The sequence below is a fragment of the Amblyomma maculatum genome, chromosome 10, assembly GCF_055883805.1.
Source record: "Amblyomma maculatum isolate TAMU_Amacu chromosome 10, ASM5588380v1, whole genome shotgun sequence".
In the NCBI taxonomy this organism is placed as follows: Eukaryota; Metazoa; Arthropoda; class Arachnida; order Ixodida; family Ixodidae; genus Amblyomma; species Amblyomma maculatum.
The window spans coordinates 53,563,201-53,580,253 of NC_139353.1; the positions used below are offsets into that span (position 1 = coordinate 53,563,201).

Genomic DNA, 17,053 nt, shown 5'->3' on the forward strand with positions numbered 1-17,053 from the left:
GGCTGGTTTGAGATGAGGATTCGAATGCACCTCCTATTGTAACATTTCCACCGAAAAGTGAGACAGAAAATGAATGCGCTTTTCGCTTCCTCAGAACCAATTGAAACTCCATTTCGGCGAAGGCACACCTCGAAAAACTCTGTGACAGCTTTTCAATGCTAAACCGTCAAGCAAAAATAATGCCAGACAGCGCTTCCCCACGTCTCAATCGGGTTAAACGCATTTAAACTCGTGCTTTCTTTTTTTTTTTTTTTTTTTCTGCGGTTGTCCGTAGAACGCCTCGAACATATCTTAAACTATGGCGTTCTGACATTTTAACGCTAGTATTCTATGGCTTCAACCCTCAGCCATTGCGTCCACGACGTTCGAACCGTTAACTGAATCTCCTGAAAGGTCGCAGGTAGTTGGTGGGTGAGTAAACATGAACAAAAACGAACCTTCAGCGCTATAGGTACCGTGTTTGCCAAAAGTAACCAGGCTGCATGCTCTGCTTCTCAGTCATCTAGTTCAGAATTCATACCACTACTGAAACAGTAGATCATTGAAAAGTAATGGCGAGCCCCTGTCCCCCCTTTTTAAAGCATCGTGATTTAATTTTTTTTTTATTTATTGAAATTTGTAGCAAAATACAGTTTTGCCGTGGGACCGAGGCTAAAGGTGACGTACAGGTCACCGGACTGGGCCTTCGGCACCACAGTCGACACGTGCAACACAACGCAGCCGGCACAGAGCGGCACAAAATAGTCAGTCAGATAAAGGCGATGTTCTGGAAATCCTGATTGACTTCATAATACCAGTGAAAAGCAAGCTATGCAGCCTGGTTACTTTTGGCAAAGACGGTACATGTACAAACGCATGCACATGAAAGGGGAAGGAAAAGAGGAACGGCACAACCAAGTTGGCCGCAAGTCCGGTCGAACACGACGGGTGCCGCTTCGATACGACCACGCCCTAGTCTAAACAAGCAAAAACCAAAAGTACCGGTAAAATGGCAACAGAGCGTCGTGTGTGATTCGTGTAGCGGGGGAAAAAAAAAAAGGAAGGGTGCTGAAATCGACGCAGACTGGAAGAGGGGGAGGGGGCGGTGAATCGGTATCGCGCTTCTTTCCACTCTGGTACCCGTCAATTTTTGCGGCGTTTCCGCGTCGTGCAAAACAAAACAAAACGCGATGACAATAAACTCAGCTGACCAATGAACAGTGAACTGGGCTTAGACACATCTCTGCTCTAAACAGAAACTCTCATACCTGCAGAAAGAAAGAAAGAAAGAAAGAAAGAAAGAAAGAAAGAAAGAAAGAAAGAAAGAAAGAAAGAAAGAAAGAAAGAAAGAAAGAAAGAAAGAAAGAAAGAAAGAAAGAAAGAAAGAAAGAAAGAAAGAAAGAAAGAAAGAAAGAAAGGGGCCCCAAGAATGCCTCCTGTAAAGGGTGCTTTACCATTAGCTCCGAAGCGTGGGGAGAAGCGCGCTTTACGGAAAAACCAAACGCAGACCGAGAAACGGGGCAGCGCAGTTTCTGGGGCCGCCAGACTTCCGCCCTCCCGCGCCTGCGCTCAGCTGCGCCACCGTCTCGAAAACGCCCAAAGAACTTCCTCTCTTCCTCCTCGATTTTTACCTCGTTTAACTTTTTTTTTTCTTCTTCTTGCCTTCCTCGGAGTAGCAGCAAATGTCACGTTCGCCGCTCAACACGCCCCTCACTAACCCGTTCTCCTTCGCAGGAAAAAAAAAAAAATCTAGAGCACGACTAAAGGGTAAGGAACCTCGAACTGGACCGCACGGAGCGCGTTTGTGCGCTAAGCGAATGAGCGCGCATATCATGCGTGTGAAATAAATCCACGAAGGCACAGCAGAGCTCGGTACGACATTTCGGAGCTTGTGGCTGGCTTAGCTTTTTCGCGTGCCATGGACACGTTGCGAATTCATTGCTGATAGTAACGCGATAGCGTTCAAGGCTCTGTTATTCTGAAATTTCGGCGCTGTTGACACTGTCAGCGCTGTGAGGGCAAAACCACAAGCGTGACTCCGACAGATGGTAGTTGGCACGTGACATGTCAGGGCAATGACACTGACGACGTCATTATCACTGTGTGACGTAATTAGACCATGCATCATGAGAGGAGTTGCCAGCTCAGGTTGCTGCTATGAGATGGGAAAAAAAGCCTTGAATCCTTAGATAAATGCACTATTTCTGGTTAGGTACACATACTATTTATGGATTCGTTATAGCGCAATTTAAGAGACGAACTCAGAGAGCGAAGGACACCGGACTGGCGCCAGTCCCGTTTCCTTCGTTCTCTCTGCGTTCGTCTCAAATTGCGCTATATCTAATCCGAAGAAAGCATACCACCAATATAGCCCTCCTTCAAGTTCATTTAAGCCATATTAATGCTTGGAGGCAGGCCATGCAGGCACGTTCTTACGACTTGCTAAAATGTGGCTTTATGTCTTGTCGAGCGGTGTTTCAAATAATAGAGAGTTTTAGCTTACCGTGATCCGCGATCCGCTACCGTGATCCGCCACCGCGCGTTCCACTGCGCATGCCCAGATCCCTTTGACGCCGATAGATGGCGCCACATGCTTGATGTCGGCACATAGACTTGCCGCGTCGGGACCAATCAGCTTGTGCGCCCCGCCCACGCGCGGTAGAGAGTCACGGTGGCGGATCGCGGATCACGGTAAGCTAAATCTCTCTAATGTCGCAGCTTACGACCATGTGCCAATCAAGCGTGTGAGATAATAGGGAAACAAATTAGCGGATTATGGGCTGGGCTGATCGCACAGCGGATGTACGCAAACGATGGTTCACAAGGGAAGGGGAACCGCTCAATAATAAGCGTCCCAGTTTTTTTGTTTTTGTTTTTCATGAGCGCTCAGCATCCTGTGGTCCTTTAGATGAATTGAACACACCTCAGGTATTAAATGGAGCACTTTCTGATACGCACAATAAAATTCAGTAAATAGTAATTCCGCAAAAAAAAAAAAGGTTAGTTTGGTAGCAAGTCCTTGAACATACTAACGTAGACAGATAGTGAGCCTCTCTGCTCGCGTAGACAGGCCCACTACATTATTTTCCTTTTGCCGCATACCTGGCGCCGTGAGCGCCTTCTAAAAACAGAACATGTCTGCGATTCGGTGATACGGCAAATCGGAGTTTCTATGTCACGATTTCTAGCCATTTCGACACATTTAACGAAACTTTACTGATTACTAGCAGCGTTTGGGGTTGTAAACCCGACCAAATGGCTTTCTTGGGGCCTGGATAAACGCTTCAGACTGAACAAAAGTGGTGAACAACGCCTGAAAACTGAGATGTGACTGACCGACCGAGCGGAGGTACGTAGCACTAAAATTTGTTTTGTTTTTCCACGTAATATGTCTAGCTTACATTTTACCACGTATATCACCTGCGGTTATCCGTCAGATATCAATCGAGCAGCGTTGGCAAGCATATCCCTAACCTGAGTGCTAATGTACATTACGCACTCCCTCGAGTACCCCAATTGCGTATTCTATAATTACACATACCGTTATTACAATGGTAGCTCCAGAAAACGGCAAACGAGCGGGGTTTTTTTTTTATGTTTTTTTTTTTCCACTCCGTGCATGTTTTTATTATCTTCTCGGGGGTCAAGTGGATGCACAGAACCGGGTTAAGTGGAGAAATATGGGAGAGGCCTTCGCCCTGCAGTGGGTATAGTCAGGCTGATGACGACGACGACGACGACGATGATGATGATGATGATGATGATGATGATGATGATGAATGTCCCTCATGCCATCGATGCGAGTACATTTCGCGAAGTTCTAAAAACGGCAGAAACAAAGTAAACGGACACAAGGCGCAGAAATGAATGCATGCCCTCCCGTTGCAGCCTAGAAGTTCGAATCAAGGACGTATTAACGCAGTCCTCAACTAAGGCGAACCGAACCGTAAGCAGCAGCAACCTTATTATTATTATTTTTTTTAATCCCCGGCCCTTTCATCTGCTGGCATCTTTGTTCCGGACGCATACACCAACATTTACTTGTTTTTGGTTTCTCGGCCAGAAAGCACAAGCGCGTGGGCTAATCGCCATCTCTCTCTCGCTCCGCATTCCGCGAGTTTGTTCTACTTGCTCGCGCAAGTAACGGATGTATTTTATAAAAATGCGCGGGATAGAAATTTACACCGTGAGGAGTTGAAACATTTCCAAATATGAACTAGACTGATAGGGGAACGGGGGGGGGGGGGGGGGGGGTAAGGTCTATTACATAAGTAAATACTACCCTACATGTCCCAGATAATAACCAACGGTTCCGGGGCGCCTAGTATGGAAACCACCCGGAAATCCCGAGTCGTGACGAGAAACGAAATAACAAAAAAACCGAGGCAGAATAAAGACGGAGAAAAGCCGGCGTATGAAAGACGGACGGGTGGACGGGTAATATAATGTGCCTAATGCCCCCAGGGGAGAAAGGACACTGCGGGAAGAAAGGGCAACGACCTCTCCCGTCAGAGCGCCCGCGCCGTGCTGTGTAAGCCTCTCAAAGCCGTACTCGCGTGCTCCCTGTTCTCCCTATATTTGCCAGTGCCATTCGCTGACATTACGATTCGCCGCACAGGAGGAAAAAGGCTGGCTGAATCGGCATATAATATATAGAAGAGATCGGCTTTAAGCAGAGAACAGGGAAACCAAGAAAATAGGTGGCCACGTTTTTTTTTTTTTTATTAATCGCCGAGCGCGCACGCACGTCTCCTTCCTTAACGACCGGAAATAAGCCAGTACGCCTTCCCTTGTTCTGAGCGCCAAGGTATGGCATAAGATTCACATACGGACTCCGCCTACTCCTCCGTGGATATAATATCCCTATATATATTTATCTGTTCGTTTTTTTTTTTCTGGTTTCCCTTAGGCAAGGTGCTTTGAGCTTATAGACTCTTGCACCAGCTGAAGGGGTTATCAAAATTCCTCTTCTCAAGACTGTCGGAAACCGATTCCGCTGACGATTCTACCGTGAAGTGCATAGGACAGTCCGTCGAACAATAAGTGGCAGCGCCCAAGCAGCGCTTATTGCAAAGGTTTATTGCCTCATTCTCTCTCTCTCTCTGTCCACCCGCTGGCCTTGCGCGATGCGGTATGCGGAATTACTACGGTTGAAGTCAAAAACACACTCCAAAAGTGCAAAGCCATACGGTCTCCGCCTAAAGTAGCGAAACCTCTGTCCGCACCTTGCACGTTTCCCTCAGACATTTTTCAAGCTGTGAACTCTATAAGCACATTTTTCGGATCATGCATTTCATCATTTCGTTTTATATCATTACTCCACGAAGCATCTTAACACGTATTTATTGGCCGCATATTATCTCCCCCTTCAATTCTATTACTTTCCTCACTATTCTTTTTCAATCTTTACCTCCCGAATTCCCCTTCCTATACAGAGTAGCATGGCAGCGAAATCTAAACGCCGGCAATATTCTCTGTTTTTCATTAAAGAGTCTCTCTCTCTCTCTCTCTCTCACTGCCCGCTTACAAGCGAGCCGGGTGTAGACATCAGATCGTGTTCTGAGCATCTCGTATGGGCAAAGTTCTTTCAAAGTTTGGGATGGAACACGTTAGATCAACCCCCTCGAAGGCATTATTTCGGAGGTCGGGCAGATTGAATACGTCGGGTCACCTAAGCCAGGGGTTCTCAAACTGGGTTCCGCACGGCGCTTTTGGGCGTTCCGCGAGCTCTCACAAGCTCTCGATGAGATCGAGTGTTGGTCGTGCCACCGCATATTCTGCATTCTCGATGCATGACTAAGATGTAGGCACATAAATAAGCTGATTGCCAAAAACAAACAAAAAACAAACAAACAAAAAACAAACAAACAAAAAAACAAATGCTTACAAAAGTTAGTTAAACAAGCAAAGAAAAAATTTCAGGTTCATGCAAAAGGTTCATGCAAGGGGAGGGGAAGAGGGTTCCTTGGCACATACTGATAGCTGTGTGGGTTCCGTGAGGCAGAAAGGTTTGAGAGTCCTCGATCTATGCCATCATTCCTGCGATCGACGGCAATTATGACCACGGTAAAATTTTAAGGTAACAAAGCGGCTAATTGCGCGCCCCAGGTGCTGTGGCACAGGTTGCGTGGTGCTAAATACACCGTGACGCCGCTCACAACGAGGAAAAACCGTCCGACGTATCGCTATTACTGCAAAAAGTGTTCGAGTACACTCTGCGATTCTCACTCGTATTTCCTCGACCATTCGAAGGCACACAAGTCGCGGTTTGGCCACGGCTGGCCAAACCCTGCCCCAAACACTGCCGTTTTTATTTTGCGCAAAAATCACATGAAAGCGCAGCGCCCAGCCGAGTTCAAATAATGTCCAAGGTACCCCACGTTGGTCCCGGTTTATCCTCTTTTTTTTTTTTTCATACCAAACTGTCAGAACATCTGTCTAAAGATGACACGCTAAATCATAGCACTCTAGTCTGCGTTTATCGAAATCGCGTTCAGTGGAACGCTGGATATATCGAACGGAACGCCGCGCCCCGGCAAGCAGAGCTTCTCCTAACAATTGATTTAACCAATTGATTTATTTATAGGAAGGGAAAGGCGCGGTAACTGTCTCACTTGTTTTATGTGGACACCGCAACCGCACCGTAAGGGAAGGGAGGAAAGTGGGAATGAAAGTGGAAATAGAGAAAGGGGAGCCGTAGCGGAGGGCTACGGAGTAATTTCGACCACCTGGGGATCTTTAACGTGCGCTGACATCGCACAGCACACGGACGCCTCTTCGTTTCGCCTCCATCGAAAGGCAGCCGCCGAGGTCGGGTTCGAACCCGGGTACTCGGGCACAGTAGTCGGGCGTCTTACCACTGCACCACCCCGGCGGGACTCTCCTAACGGCGTTCTATAATCACGTATCTTTGCGCACAAAGAAAGTGTAGTCGCTGGCTGCCACGAGGTGAAGCCAATATAACTAAAGACTATCGGTGGTTCTCGCGTATCGCCAAGCCTGCTTTGATCGATTTGCTGTCGAAGGCATTGGGGAAATCAATAGTACCTTGTTTTATTTTTAGTGACATTCTATTCACAGATGTTAGCGGGGCTAGATATTAGGCGGTGGGTCATTCTGAAGCCCCGTTCGCTGCGGCTTTGATGCGAGGTAGGTCAGGTCAACGCCTTTAGCGAGTGTTGTGATGCTGATGCAGCAGCGAAGATCGTCACTAACAAGGCTGCATTGTATTCTTCTTACTTCTAATTTACGGATACCCATACTCACAGCCTTGTATATGCTGAACAATCGACTATCGCACTGCTCATGCGATGACATTAGAAGCCTCACCGGGGGAAAAAATGCGGTGACTGTTACAACAATTCCGGTGATTGGCTGGTTGGAAGTGACGTCCCCAGGCCGAAAGTGAAGATTATTCGTTGCGATGTGGCCACCTGTATAAGCTTCTTTCTGGGAATGTATACTGTCGGTCGCAAAAGTTTACGGGACGCGTCTTCCCTTAAAAAAAAAAAAAATACTATAGTTGCAGCTCTGCCCCGTGATCTAGTCATGTCGCGTTGTTACCAGCGGGTTGAACATGCATATCCGCTTATATCTATACGCTGAACATAACATAACTATGCCGAAATAAACTTTGCTCCGCATATACTTGTGTCCCATAAAGTTATGCTCCAAAGAGCTGAACTAGTAGCTAAACGACCAGCGGTTATTTGTGCGCACAAACAGACAAGGGGGGGAGGGCAAAAAACAAAATGACCATGAACGCGAGTCAAGGTGTCAACAGCTTTCAATGTGCTATCGCACAGCCGACAAATAATGTCTTTCAGCGAACATTTTTTTCCGATCCTCTTCGACTTTCATATATCAGAATTCGACTGTATCCCCCTTTGTAACGACTCCTTGACGGTGGGCGGCTGCTACGAATGGCTAAGGATTAAGGAGGTCACCGCTTCCAGACAAACGCACATAAACATCTGTCACCGGGTGCGGGACGCTCGCATCTCCCCGTCCTTGTAAGCAGAAATCTCTGCTCAGCTGCTCTGGCTAGGTTTCAGAACTATGGTCTCTTTCTCGGCACTAAAATGCATGAACACTATAGGGCCAGAAAGAAATAAAGAAAACTGCTGAACAACCACAGCAATTGAAATAGGAAGACGAACAGAAAATGAACCTATAAGTGAGTTAGAACTTTAGCTTTCTTTCCTTATGAATCATAAATTGCTGGCTGAGGAATAACTGAATTGCAAGCAGAAGACAAGGACAGGGGAATAAGGGTCTGGTTACGACATGCATATGAAGGAAGCTAACGGTCACCAAAGCCAAGCAAAGCACGTACATTTAAAATGAATACCTCTGGAGATAGAAGACTGGACAGTCGCCAGTGTAGCTAAGTAGGTAGAACACCGCATGCAACATGCGGAGGATGTGGGCTCGGATCTCGTCAGCGACACGTGGCTAGTTTTTTATTTATTTATTTATTTTATTTTTTTTACTGATTTATAACCAATTACCATTCGGTCATAAAACAGTACACTATTACGAGTAATTCCTCTTTCAACAACACCACAGATATAATAATAAAAATACAAACGTTTCCCAATGATTCCCTTCGCTTTAGTTACTGTTCACTCCAATGACATGACCCGCGAGTATTATTATTTCAAAACAGCGCTAGAACACAGACAGATAGAAAGAAACACACATTGCGCTGACAATGTGAGAAACATGTCTCTTTCTATCTGTCCGTGTTCTAGTGCTGTTTTAAAATAATGTTCAATCAACTCGCCCAACGAGCCGCTCTGCGAGTAGTCGTGCAATTGCAGATAAGCCATAGAGGCGTCAATTTTCGTTTTTTTTTTCTTCTCGATAGTACGAAAGCAGCACTCCTGTGCTCAATGGAGAAACTGGGAAAAAGATGTTGAAAAGCTAACACACTCCGCTGCTCTATCTTGCACAGTGAAGTATGCAAGAAACTACTTACGTCCAAGTACTGCTATAATTCTCCAAATTTACGCTACGGTTTTGTAGCTGTAGACACGATGACATTTTTTTTTTTTTTCATCTAAATTTCTAACAGACTGAGACATATTTCAGTCCTTGGGGTGAATACTGTCAAACGGATTTCTCAGATGCGAAAATTTTGCCTGAAAGAATCAGTTGACAAAACTGCCTACCCTTACTGCAGTCAATTTATGTTACTTGTGGATGGTGTCCTGACTGTCCACAACTAACGTAAGCGAGATGCTTGGCAAGGTAACACTCATAGCTCTTAAGAAATCATGATCCTGTAGCTTCTGACTCTGTTTTATTTGTTATTCATCAATAAGTAGTCATACCCACTACAAAATATATTCCCTAACCATGCGCATCACCAAACTGAGTGCGGCTAGAACAGCTCCAGCAATATCAAGAACCCTATGCATTTCCAATTCAGTGTCGTAAAGACGCTAACTCCAAACAAGAAATAATGTTAAACCTGGTTATAGCAAAATTGTAAAATGTCCACTATTTTTCGTTGCATCCAGGTTTTCGTTATATACAGTTTTCGCGTGAAGACTCAAAAGGACAATGCATAACGAAAACACGAATAGGAACTCATTGTAAGAGAAGCCACCCTGAAAGTATCTATACAATAAATGAGAATTATTCCAAGTTGTAGAAGAAGGCAGCAGTCTCCATCTCTGCCGGGGCTGGCACGACGCGTCTGCTAGGGAGTGGGGAAAGGGGTATGGCAGAGGAGTCAGCCTGTGGGAGAGCACGCGGGAGCGCGTAATGTTCGCGCCGCCTCCGAGTGAGGGCTCATGCTGTCGTGGACAAAATAGAGACTTTTAGTTTAGCGCTGCCGCTCACCGCGGCCGTCTACCGCTACCGCGCACCGTCAGCACAGCGCGCGCTGATCGGCGTCCACCGAAATTTGACAGGAACAAGGCGCCATCTGTCGCCATCGGGGTGATCTGCGCATGCGTACTGACGCTCGCGCGGTAGCGCTAGGCGGTAGCGGTAGCACTAAACTAGAAGTCTCTAATAGAGAGATTTAGCTTACCGCGATCCGCTACCGTGATCCGCCACCGCGCGTTCCACTGCGCATGCCCAGATCCCCTTGACGCCGATATATGGCACCACATACTTGATGTCGGCACGTAGACCTGCCGCGTCGGGACCAATCAGCTTGTGCGCCCTGCCCACGCGCGGTAAATGGTCATGGTGGCGGATCGCGAATCACGGTAAGCTAAATCTCTCTAATGTGTCCCGCTTTTGCGGCGTTCTGATTGGCCGAGGCGGGATGACGTCATATAAGTATCGACCAATCACAGAGCACCACCACAGTATGCGCGAATGCGTGCTTTATATTACCATATGTCAATCAATGATCAATTACTAATTAATGAATTGAAAAATTTAATTATGTAATTCGTTATCAACTAATTAATAAATAATTACATATGTAATTACTAAGCACTAGTAGTTAATTAATTACTAATCAGTTCCAGTTGCGTAGCAGAATGCGGCACTCAGGCTTTCGCCTTTCACTACTTTAATCGCTAAAGTCCCTCGTAATTTTTCCAACTTCCAACAGTGACTCTCTCTATTCCAACATTTCCAACACCCCTTCGCGCATGTTCCCGCTCGCACACTACAGTTGCCCCAGAAAACTGACCCGCGTCGCCGTCGTTCTCAATGGATCTCGACAACTGTTCCCTCTACCAGTGCGCGCGGGAGTTCGCGACCAACCGCGTGGCGGCGATGGATGCACAGTGCTCGTCCCATGTCTTTTTTTCTTTGTTCTGTTATTTTCCGCTGCTCTTGATCATAAAATATAGTAGGGCCACGTTCCGAAAGCGAAAGCAGCGAGACTGCTGCATGTGACACGTATATAAGCGCCGTCGGCGCTGAAACACGGCGCGTTGTGTATCAAACGGTCGTTCGTGGCTATCGCAGACGTACCTCTCAACCCAGTTCGTGTTTTATCGCCACGAAACTTGCAGGGTTCTGCCAAATTTCCAATAATTCATCACAAGCTAAGAGATAGTCAGCGCCGCAAGATCGTTACATCCAGGTCAAACGCCGCGACATGTTCGTTACATAACGTTTTCAAATGCATGCACTTCGATGTGGCCGGCGTTGGAGAAATGAAAAACTTCGTAATATCGAGGAATTCGCTACACGAAGGTTGATTACACAGCGGTTTGACTCTAGTCCAAATCACAATGACAGATACAAGCGAAAGCCTTACATGCAGCTTTCTCAGCTATTTGCAAGTGAAGTGAAACCGAGTGTAACGAAAAAAAAAATGATCAAGAAATTTGTTCATTGCACACAGCTCTCTGAAGTGTGCGCGCCTTTTTTGTATTCCCTCAAATACATAGAGGTAAAATCACTCCTATTGCCAATTGCCAGCTACTTTGGCTTCGAGATTTGATAGTCTTTACAGGGCGACTCTGATCGAATATAGAACAAGCTTGCAGTGAACCTCTGCCCAGGTTTAAAAATACAGCACAAAATTCCTCCATGATGAGCAAAAGCAGTCAGGTTTTAATGCATCCCTTGTTATCTGAGCAAGAAGCTAACAACAAGGCAAAATTATAAGTTTGAGAGTTTCGATGCCCCTGGCCTGTTTGGTGCAGCCATATTCCAAACCTAAATTCTTGTTTACAGCTATCATTAGTTAATGCAGTAGTACAAGAGTCCACGACGACCCATCGTCATCAACCGCCACCTTCTTAAGGTCTCTCTGACTACAGCTTGGCAGAGTGGTGGCTTCCAAAACTCATAACCAAAAAATAAAAAAATTAAATCTTTTATATTTTTTTTATAACTAAGATGATTTAGGCAAGCTTGCTGGTAGGCAGTGAGGGTGATGTAAGAAGCTGTGAGCCTCAATACCAACTATTTTTTGTTTACCAGGTCTTCGGCTCTTCTGCTTGGACCAGTTTCTTTTCTCTTTTCCCTCTCCTGTACCTTATCACTCAAAGTTCACAAGGGGGGAGGGGAATCCATTAACTGGCATACGCCGGTATACCTTCTCGGTTCACTACACGATGTATACAGCTCTATGTTGCAGCTATACAACTTGACCTAAAGGCCAACTTGAGGGGTTTTTCTCAATTATCTGAGCGAGTCCTTACGTCATTCCTTGCAGTCCCCATCTGCGGTAAACGTTTTAAGTAAGCAAAAACTAGGAACACAACCGAAACTGGATTCCAATCAAGCGATGATGTTAGTACAGATCATGCAATGATGTCGCAGATACTGTCCCAAAACCTACAGTGTACGGATGGTTGGGTGAAACTAGTGACCGTTGTTGAAATTACGTTCCTCAGCATAAGAAGGGCAAATACCGATGGCCATGCACCCAATGACATCACACATGCAAGGCTGCCCATAGAAATATATCCCTAACTGAAGCAACAAAATGGGAAATCTTATTCATCATAAATTAATAAATTCACAAATCTTGTTTCATCTAAGCAAGAATGAAGCGCCACCCCGCTACAAAGTTTGGCAAAAAGGACTCGAAAAATGCACAAAATGTACTGTGGGAATTTCAGTAATATATTAGCAGGTAAAAAGAGTGCCGGAAGTCGCCTTTATAGTGCAAGTTTATTTTGCCACTGCTCTATTTTCAGTCACAGTTCTAATGCATAGATTAGAGTGTGGGATTCAGTCAGTGCGACTGAAAGCCACAAGATGTGTCAGGCACTTGCATCGTCCTACACAGTTACATTCCTCCTGGGAATAGAATGTGGTGCAACTTCTCGAGTGACAATCTTATGGTGAGCTAAATATGCACTGTTAAGTACTCTAATGTTGTAATAGCACCAAAGCAGAACTCCTAAGGCCGAGTGAGCAAGCGATAGAGAGTGCACGCTTCAACTTGATACACAAATACCCATAGTTAGAACACTGTCTTTTACCATAGATTTACAATGAAGAGATTTTTAACGAAGGATTCAGTCAGTGCGCAAGATGTGTTAGGCACTTGCATTGTCCCACACAGTTACATTCCTCCTGGGAATGGAATGTGCTGCAACTTCTCGAGTGACAATCTTATGGTGAGCTAAATATGCACTGTTTAGTAATCTAATGTTGCAATAGTACCAAAGCAGAACTCCTAAGGCCGAGTGAGCAAGCGATAAAGAGTGCACACTTCAACTTGATACACAAATACAAGTAGTTAGAACACTGTCTTTTTCCATACATTTACAATAAAGAGATCTTTAACGAACACGACCCTGCATGGAATATCTTTCAATGCTCGAGCTGAGATGAAATGAGTGAAACCTCAATATGATTTACACAAAAACACAATGGCTTGCCACCTCCCAATGGGACTTCAAAAAAGGGTGTTTAATGCCTTCGTTTATAAGGCTTTAGCAGAATTTATCACAAAAGTATTTATCATAAAGATACCAGAAGAAAGGGAAAAGAAGGCAGTATTGTTTCAATGAAGCAAATTTTCAACATTGCGACACCAACAACAATTTGGCCTTTGTAGCCATTATCTCCAATCACCTGGTCTTCCTGACCATGTAAAGCCATATTATGCCTGGCACTCCTGTATAGTTGGTATCAGCAAATGCTAGTAAAGCTTTATTTATTTATTTATTCATTTGTTTATTTATTTATTTAGTAGTAAAGCAACTGAAGTCAGTTGTGAGGAGGCGTACTATGAGTGGCGCTGCCAAGAGAAGTTGGTATTGAAAGGTAATCCAAGATATCTACCAGAATCGACACTTTCATTGGGAAAACGTTTACAAGAAGCATAGTCTGATTTATGCAAATAAATAAGCGTTTTAATCACAGCACCCTTTGGTGCGAAGCAAAAGCAGACAAGTTTGTGTTTCTGGGGCCATGCATATCATAAGCGTATAAGTCGAACCTCAATAATGTGCCCCTGGACTTTCGGCAGTGTCCACAGTCACTTGGACAGACAATTTTCTGCCGGACATCAGAGTATGTGAAATGGACATGCATACTAAGATCATGTTACGGCTGCCTCTTGGGTGATGACAGGAGGAAAGTATAGCTCTTTTGAGCAGTAGAAGAATGTGCTGCCAATGGAAAGCAACATGTGTACACAAACACAGATTGTTCGTGCTTAATGGGTGGCTGCACAATTGCCAAATGGCAGTTTCTGTCATATGATGGTGCTATCAATAGCCAGGTATATGATTACACCAGAAAGCTGATAAAAGCTATTTCACCCATAATACAATTACATTAACGCAGTTATCGTAGGGTTGACACACTAGACAGGAGAGCAGAATCATACATGTGTTGTACAATTTGAGAAAATATATTAGCATTCACTGATAGACACAAGGTTGAGTTAAATGCTCTTCACATGAAATTAGCTAGAGTAATTCACATAAAATAGATAGCACAAAATCTTTACATTGCTCACATAGGGTGAATTAAATGAGAAGAATATGACAGGCAACACAGTATGTGAAATGGACACACACACTGTGGCCTGCTCCCTACATAAACAATTTTGCGCAGAAGGAAGATGGATGATGCATTAGTTTTTTCCACTTCCACAGCCTTGCTTCCCTCCCTGTCTTGAGTATGCCGCTACTGATCTTAAAATTGCCAGTTTAACCAATGCTTACTAGCATGGTGCAGTAATAAAGAACTATTGCAACACTGATATATGCAGGCGACAGCAAACAAAATGTTTGAAGATGCTGTCTATGCTCCCAAGCTTGATAATAAACGCCTGCATCAGCTTTGCTAAGTAAAAGCGAGTGTAGTCACCACCTCTAAGATCACATAAAACCAAATAGTTAGATGCCTTAATGTTTCTGCACTTTCACTCACCATGGTCGTACATGAGCTGATCGAGATGGCCAAGACCAACACTGTCGAGCCACTTGAAAACATCTTCCTGGTCCTGCTGCCTGACAACATAGTCACTTTGTTGCAAGGCCAGGAACGTCAGCACAAATGTAGCCACACTGCACAACACCACTGATGGAAGACGAGCAGCAAGCCATATGGATGGATGCGATGTAAAGGTGACTGTAGTCCCATTTGAACTTGATCCGCCTGGAAATGACAGTGCGAGAACAATAAGGTGGAAGCTCCGGTCTGGCCGAGTGTCAACCACAAATTAAATGTGACTGCAAATAGATACAGATCCCTCTTATGATCTCAAAATGGTTTAAGCTGTATAGATATAAATTGCAAGTCATAAAGTGGTAGTCATGCATTATGGTCTTGTGAATTTGAAGTTGCTCTGCCACATAATGTGGCTGTAGGAAGATATCGGGCACCAGAACTTTATGTGCAGAAAAGAATTATCCATACTATCCGCTTAGCTGAGGGAAAGCTCACATACATGCAGTCCTTGCATATAATCAAAGGTCAGTGTACTCACACCCATTCACTCACACTGAAAAATGTGAGTGAGTGAGTGGTCGTGAGTGTCGGTGTGATTGAGTGGTTGTGAGTGTGAGTGAGTGGGCGAGAGTGGTTATGAGTGTGAGTGGTTGTGAGCTTGAGTGAAATTCAGTGGGAGAGTGGGAGTGAGTGTAAAAGTGGTTGAGAGTGCGAGTTTGTGGCAACCTTCATAGTGCCGACCACATAATACATATTCATTCATAGCCTTAAATACTTATTGCAATAAAAGCTGTGCGTCAAATGCCTTTAGTATTTTGTGCCCGCAAGCTTTCGATAATAACACAGCGTTTTCGGATTTTTTTTTTTTCATTAAGCAAGGTGGCTAGTTATTAGCGTCATGCTTTCCTAAACTACGTATGTCATAATCATACAAGACCAATATCAAAAGAGCGCCCCTGGGCTATCGGCAGCGCCCACAGGTAACGGAGAAAAAAAGCAGCAGCAAATTGTTTCGTCTCTCGTCAAAGCTCAAGGTAAACAAAGGCGGACGATTCCAACGATTCTATGTTGACTGCACTTCTTACCTCGGCGCCTCTCCATGTCTCAGGAAGTGTCGGTAACCACGCCAGGAATTCCACTCCCACGCAGCATCTGCGCAAAGGCAGTGAGCCGTAGCTATCCGAGGGACATCAGTTGTCACCGAGTTCGAGTTGTCTGCCGGCAGTCACTCGGCAGAACGATCGCGATTCGCAAACTGCAAGTTGACAGAATAACCGCGTAGGAAACAGTTCGAGTCAATTCTTAATTTCATTCACTGCTAGTGGGAACCAAGGAAGCAATTTCGCGTATCGGGAGAAGCATCGTTGAGTCTTGTGACATACGGCGTCTGCTGGCAATGCAGCGAAGCTCGACGCAGCCACGTCCGCTCGTTTTCTTTGTCGTGGAAGAACCAACGAATTAAACTCCGGTTGGAGAAACGTTTTTTGTTCTTAACGGCGTTGGCACTCGTGACAGTCGGTTGATTTGACAACGTACGAACACAAAGTTGTGCCCTATCTCAAAAAACGTAACACAAACCGAACCGACCGGACATCAACATCAACGGCCGGACGTTGATCCAGTCTCGCCTACACATGCGTAGCTGCGTATTGTCAAAAACAAACATAAATTGAAGGCCTAAAAATAAAACAAAACAAACCTTTTAAATGGTTGATTGAAGTATAATAACACAAAAATGCAATTTATTTACTTTTAAAGAAAATTATTTGCAGCAGTCTTGTTTGTTTGTTTTTATTTTGTTCCAGCAGCTGCTGGCAGCTGACAGCATGGCTGACAATCGGCGCCCGTAGTATGGTGGCTAGAAGGGAGAGGTGGCGCGACCGCGCATTCCGCCGCTTGGAGAAAACGCGCCTTCGGTTCATGCCGCCGCCACTGGTCGCCGCTGTGGCGCTGCTGTCAGCTCTTCGATGTACTCTCTCCGGCGCACGCCGGCGCGTTCGTTCTTGTTTGCCTGTAGATGCTGCTTGAGCTGTGGTGCTATTTTTCAATCGGCTTTGTCCTAGCTCAGTTTATCCTGTTTTGTTTGGTGCCTATGAAGTTTTTCTTGCCGAGGTGCTAGTGCGAGTATGTAGTACATGTGCGTACTTTTCTGTTTCTCTTGCGTTTAGAAACCCCCCGCTAAAAAAAAAAAGTGAAAGAACCGTTGTCCGGCAAAATTACCTTCAATTGCTCA

General features: G+C 45.1%; 2 protein-coding genes across 3 annotated transcripts in view; one reads left to right on the forward strand and one right to left on the reverse strand.

Annotated features, from left to right (window-relative positions):
• The window catches only part of LOC146176445 (apoptosis-resistant E3 ubiquitin protein ligase 1), a 79,384-nt gene extending 62,951 nt beyond the window's left edge, over positions 1-16,433 (reverse strand). Inside the window, exons 1-2 of the mRNA XM_084582780.1 lie at positions 15,906-16,433; positions 14,800-15,027 (exon numbers count right to left, since the gene is read on the reverse strand). Of these exons, the coding sequence (XP_084438906.1) occupies positions 14,800-15,027; positions 15,906-15,921 (244 nt within the window). The 5' untranslated portion in view covers positions 15,922-16,433. The remainder of the gene's footprint in view (positions 1-14,799; positions 15,028-15,905) is intronic.
• Positions 16,434-16,635: 202 nt separating this feature from the next.
• LOC146176446 (uncharacterized) overlaps positions 16,636-17,053 on the forward strand; it is a 46,188-nt gene continuing 45,770 nt past the window's right edge. Inside the window, exon 1 of one of the 2 annotated variants that reach the window (XM_084582789.1) lies at positions 16,636-16,663. The gene's annotated coding sequence lies outside the window, so the exon portion shown is untranslated. The remainder of the gene's footprint in view (positions 16,664-17,053) is intronic. The other variant, XM_084582788.1, reaches the window with a different exon arrangement.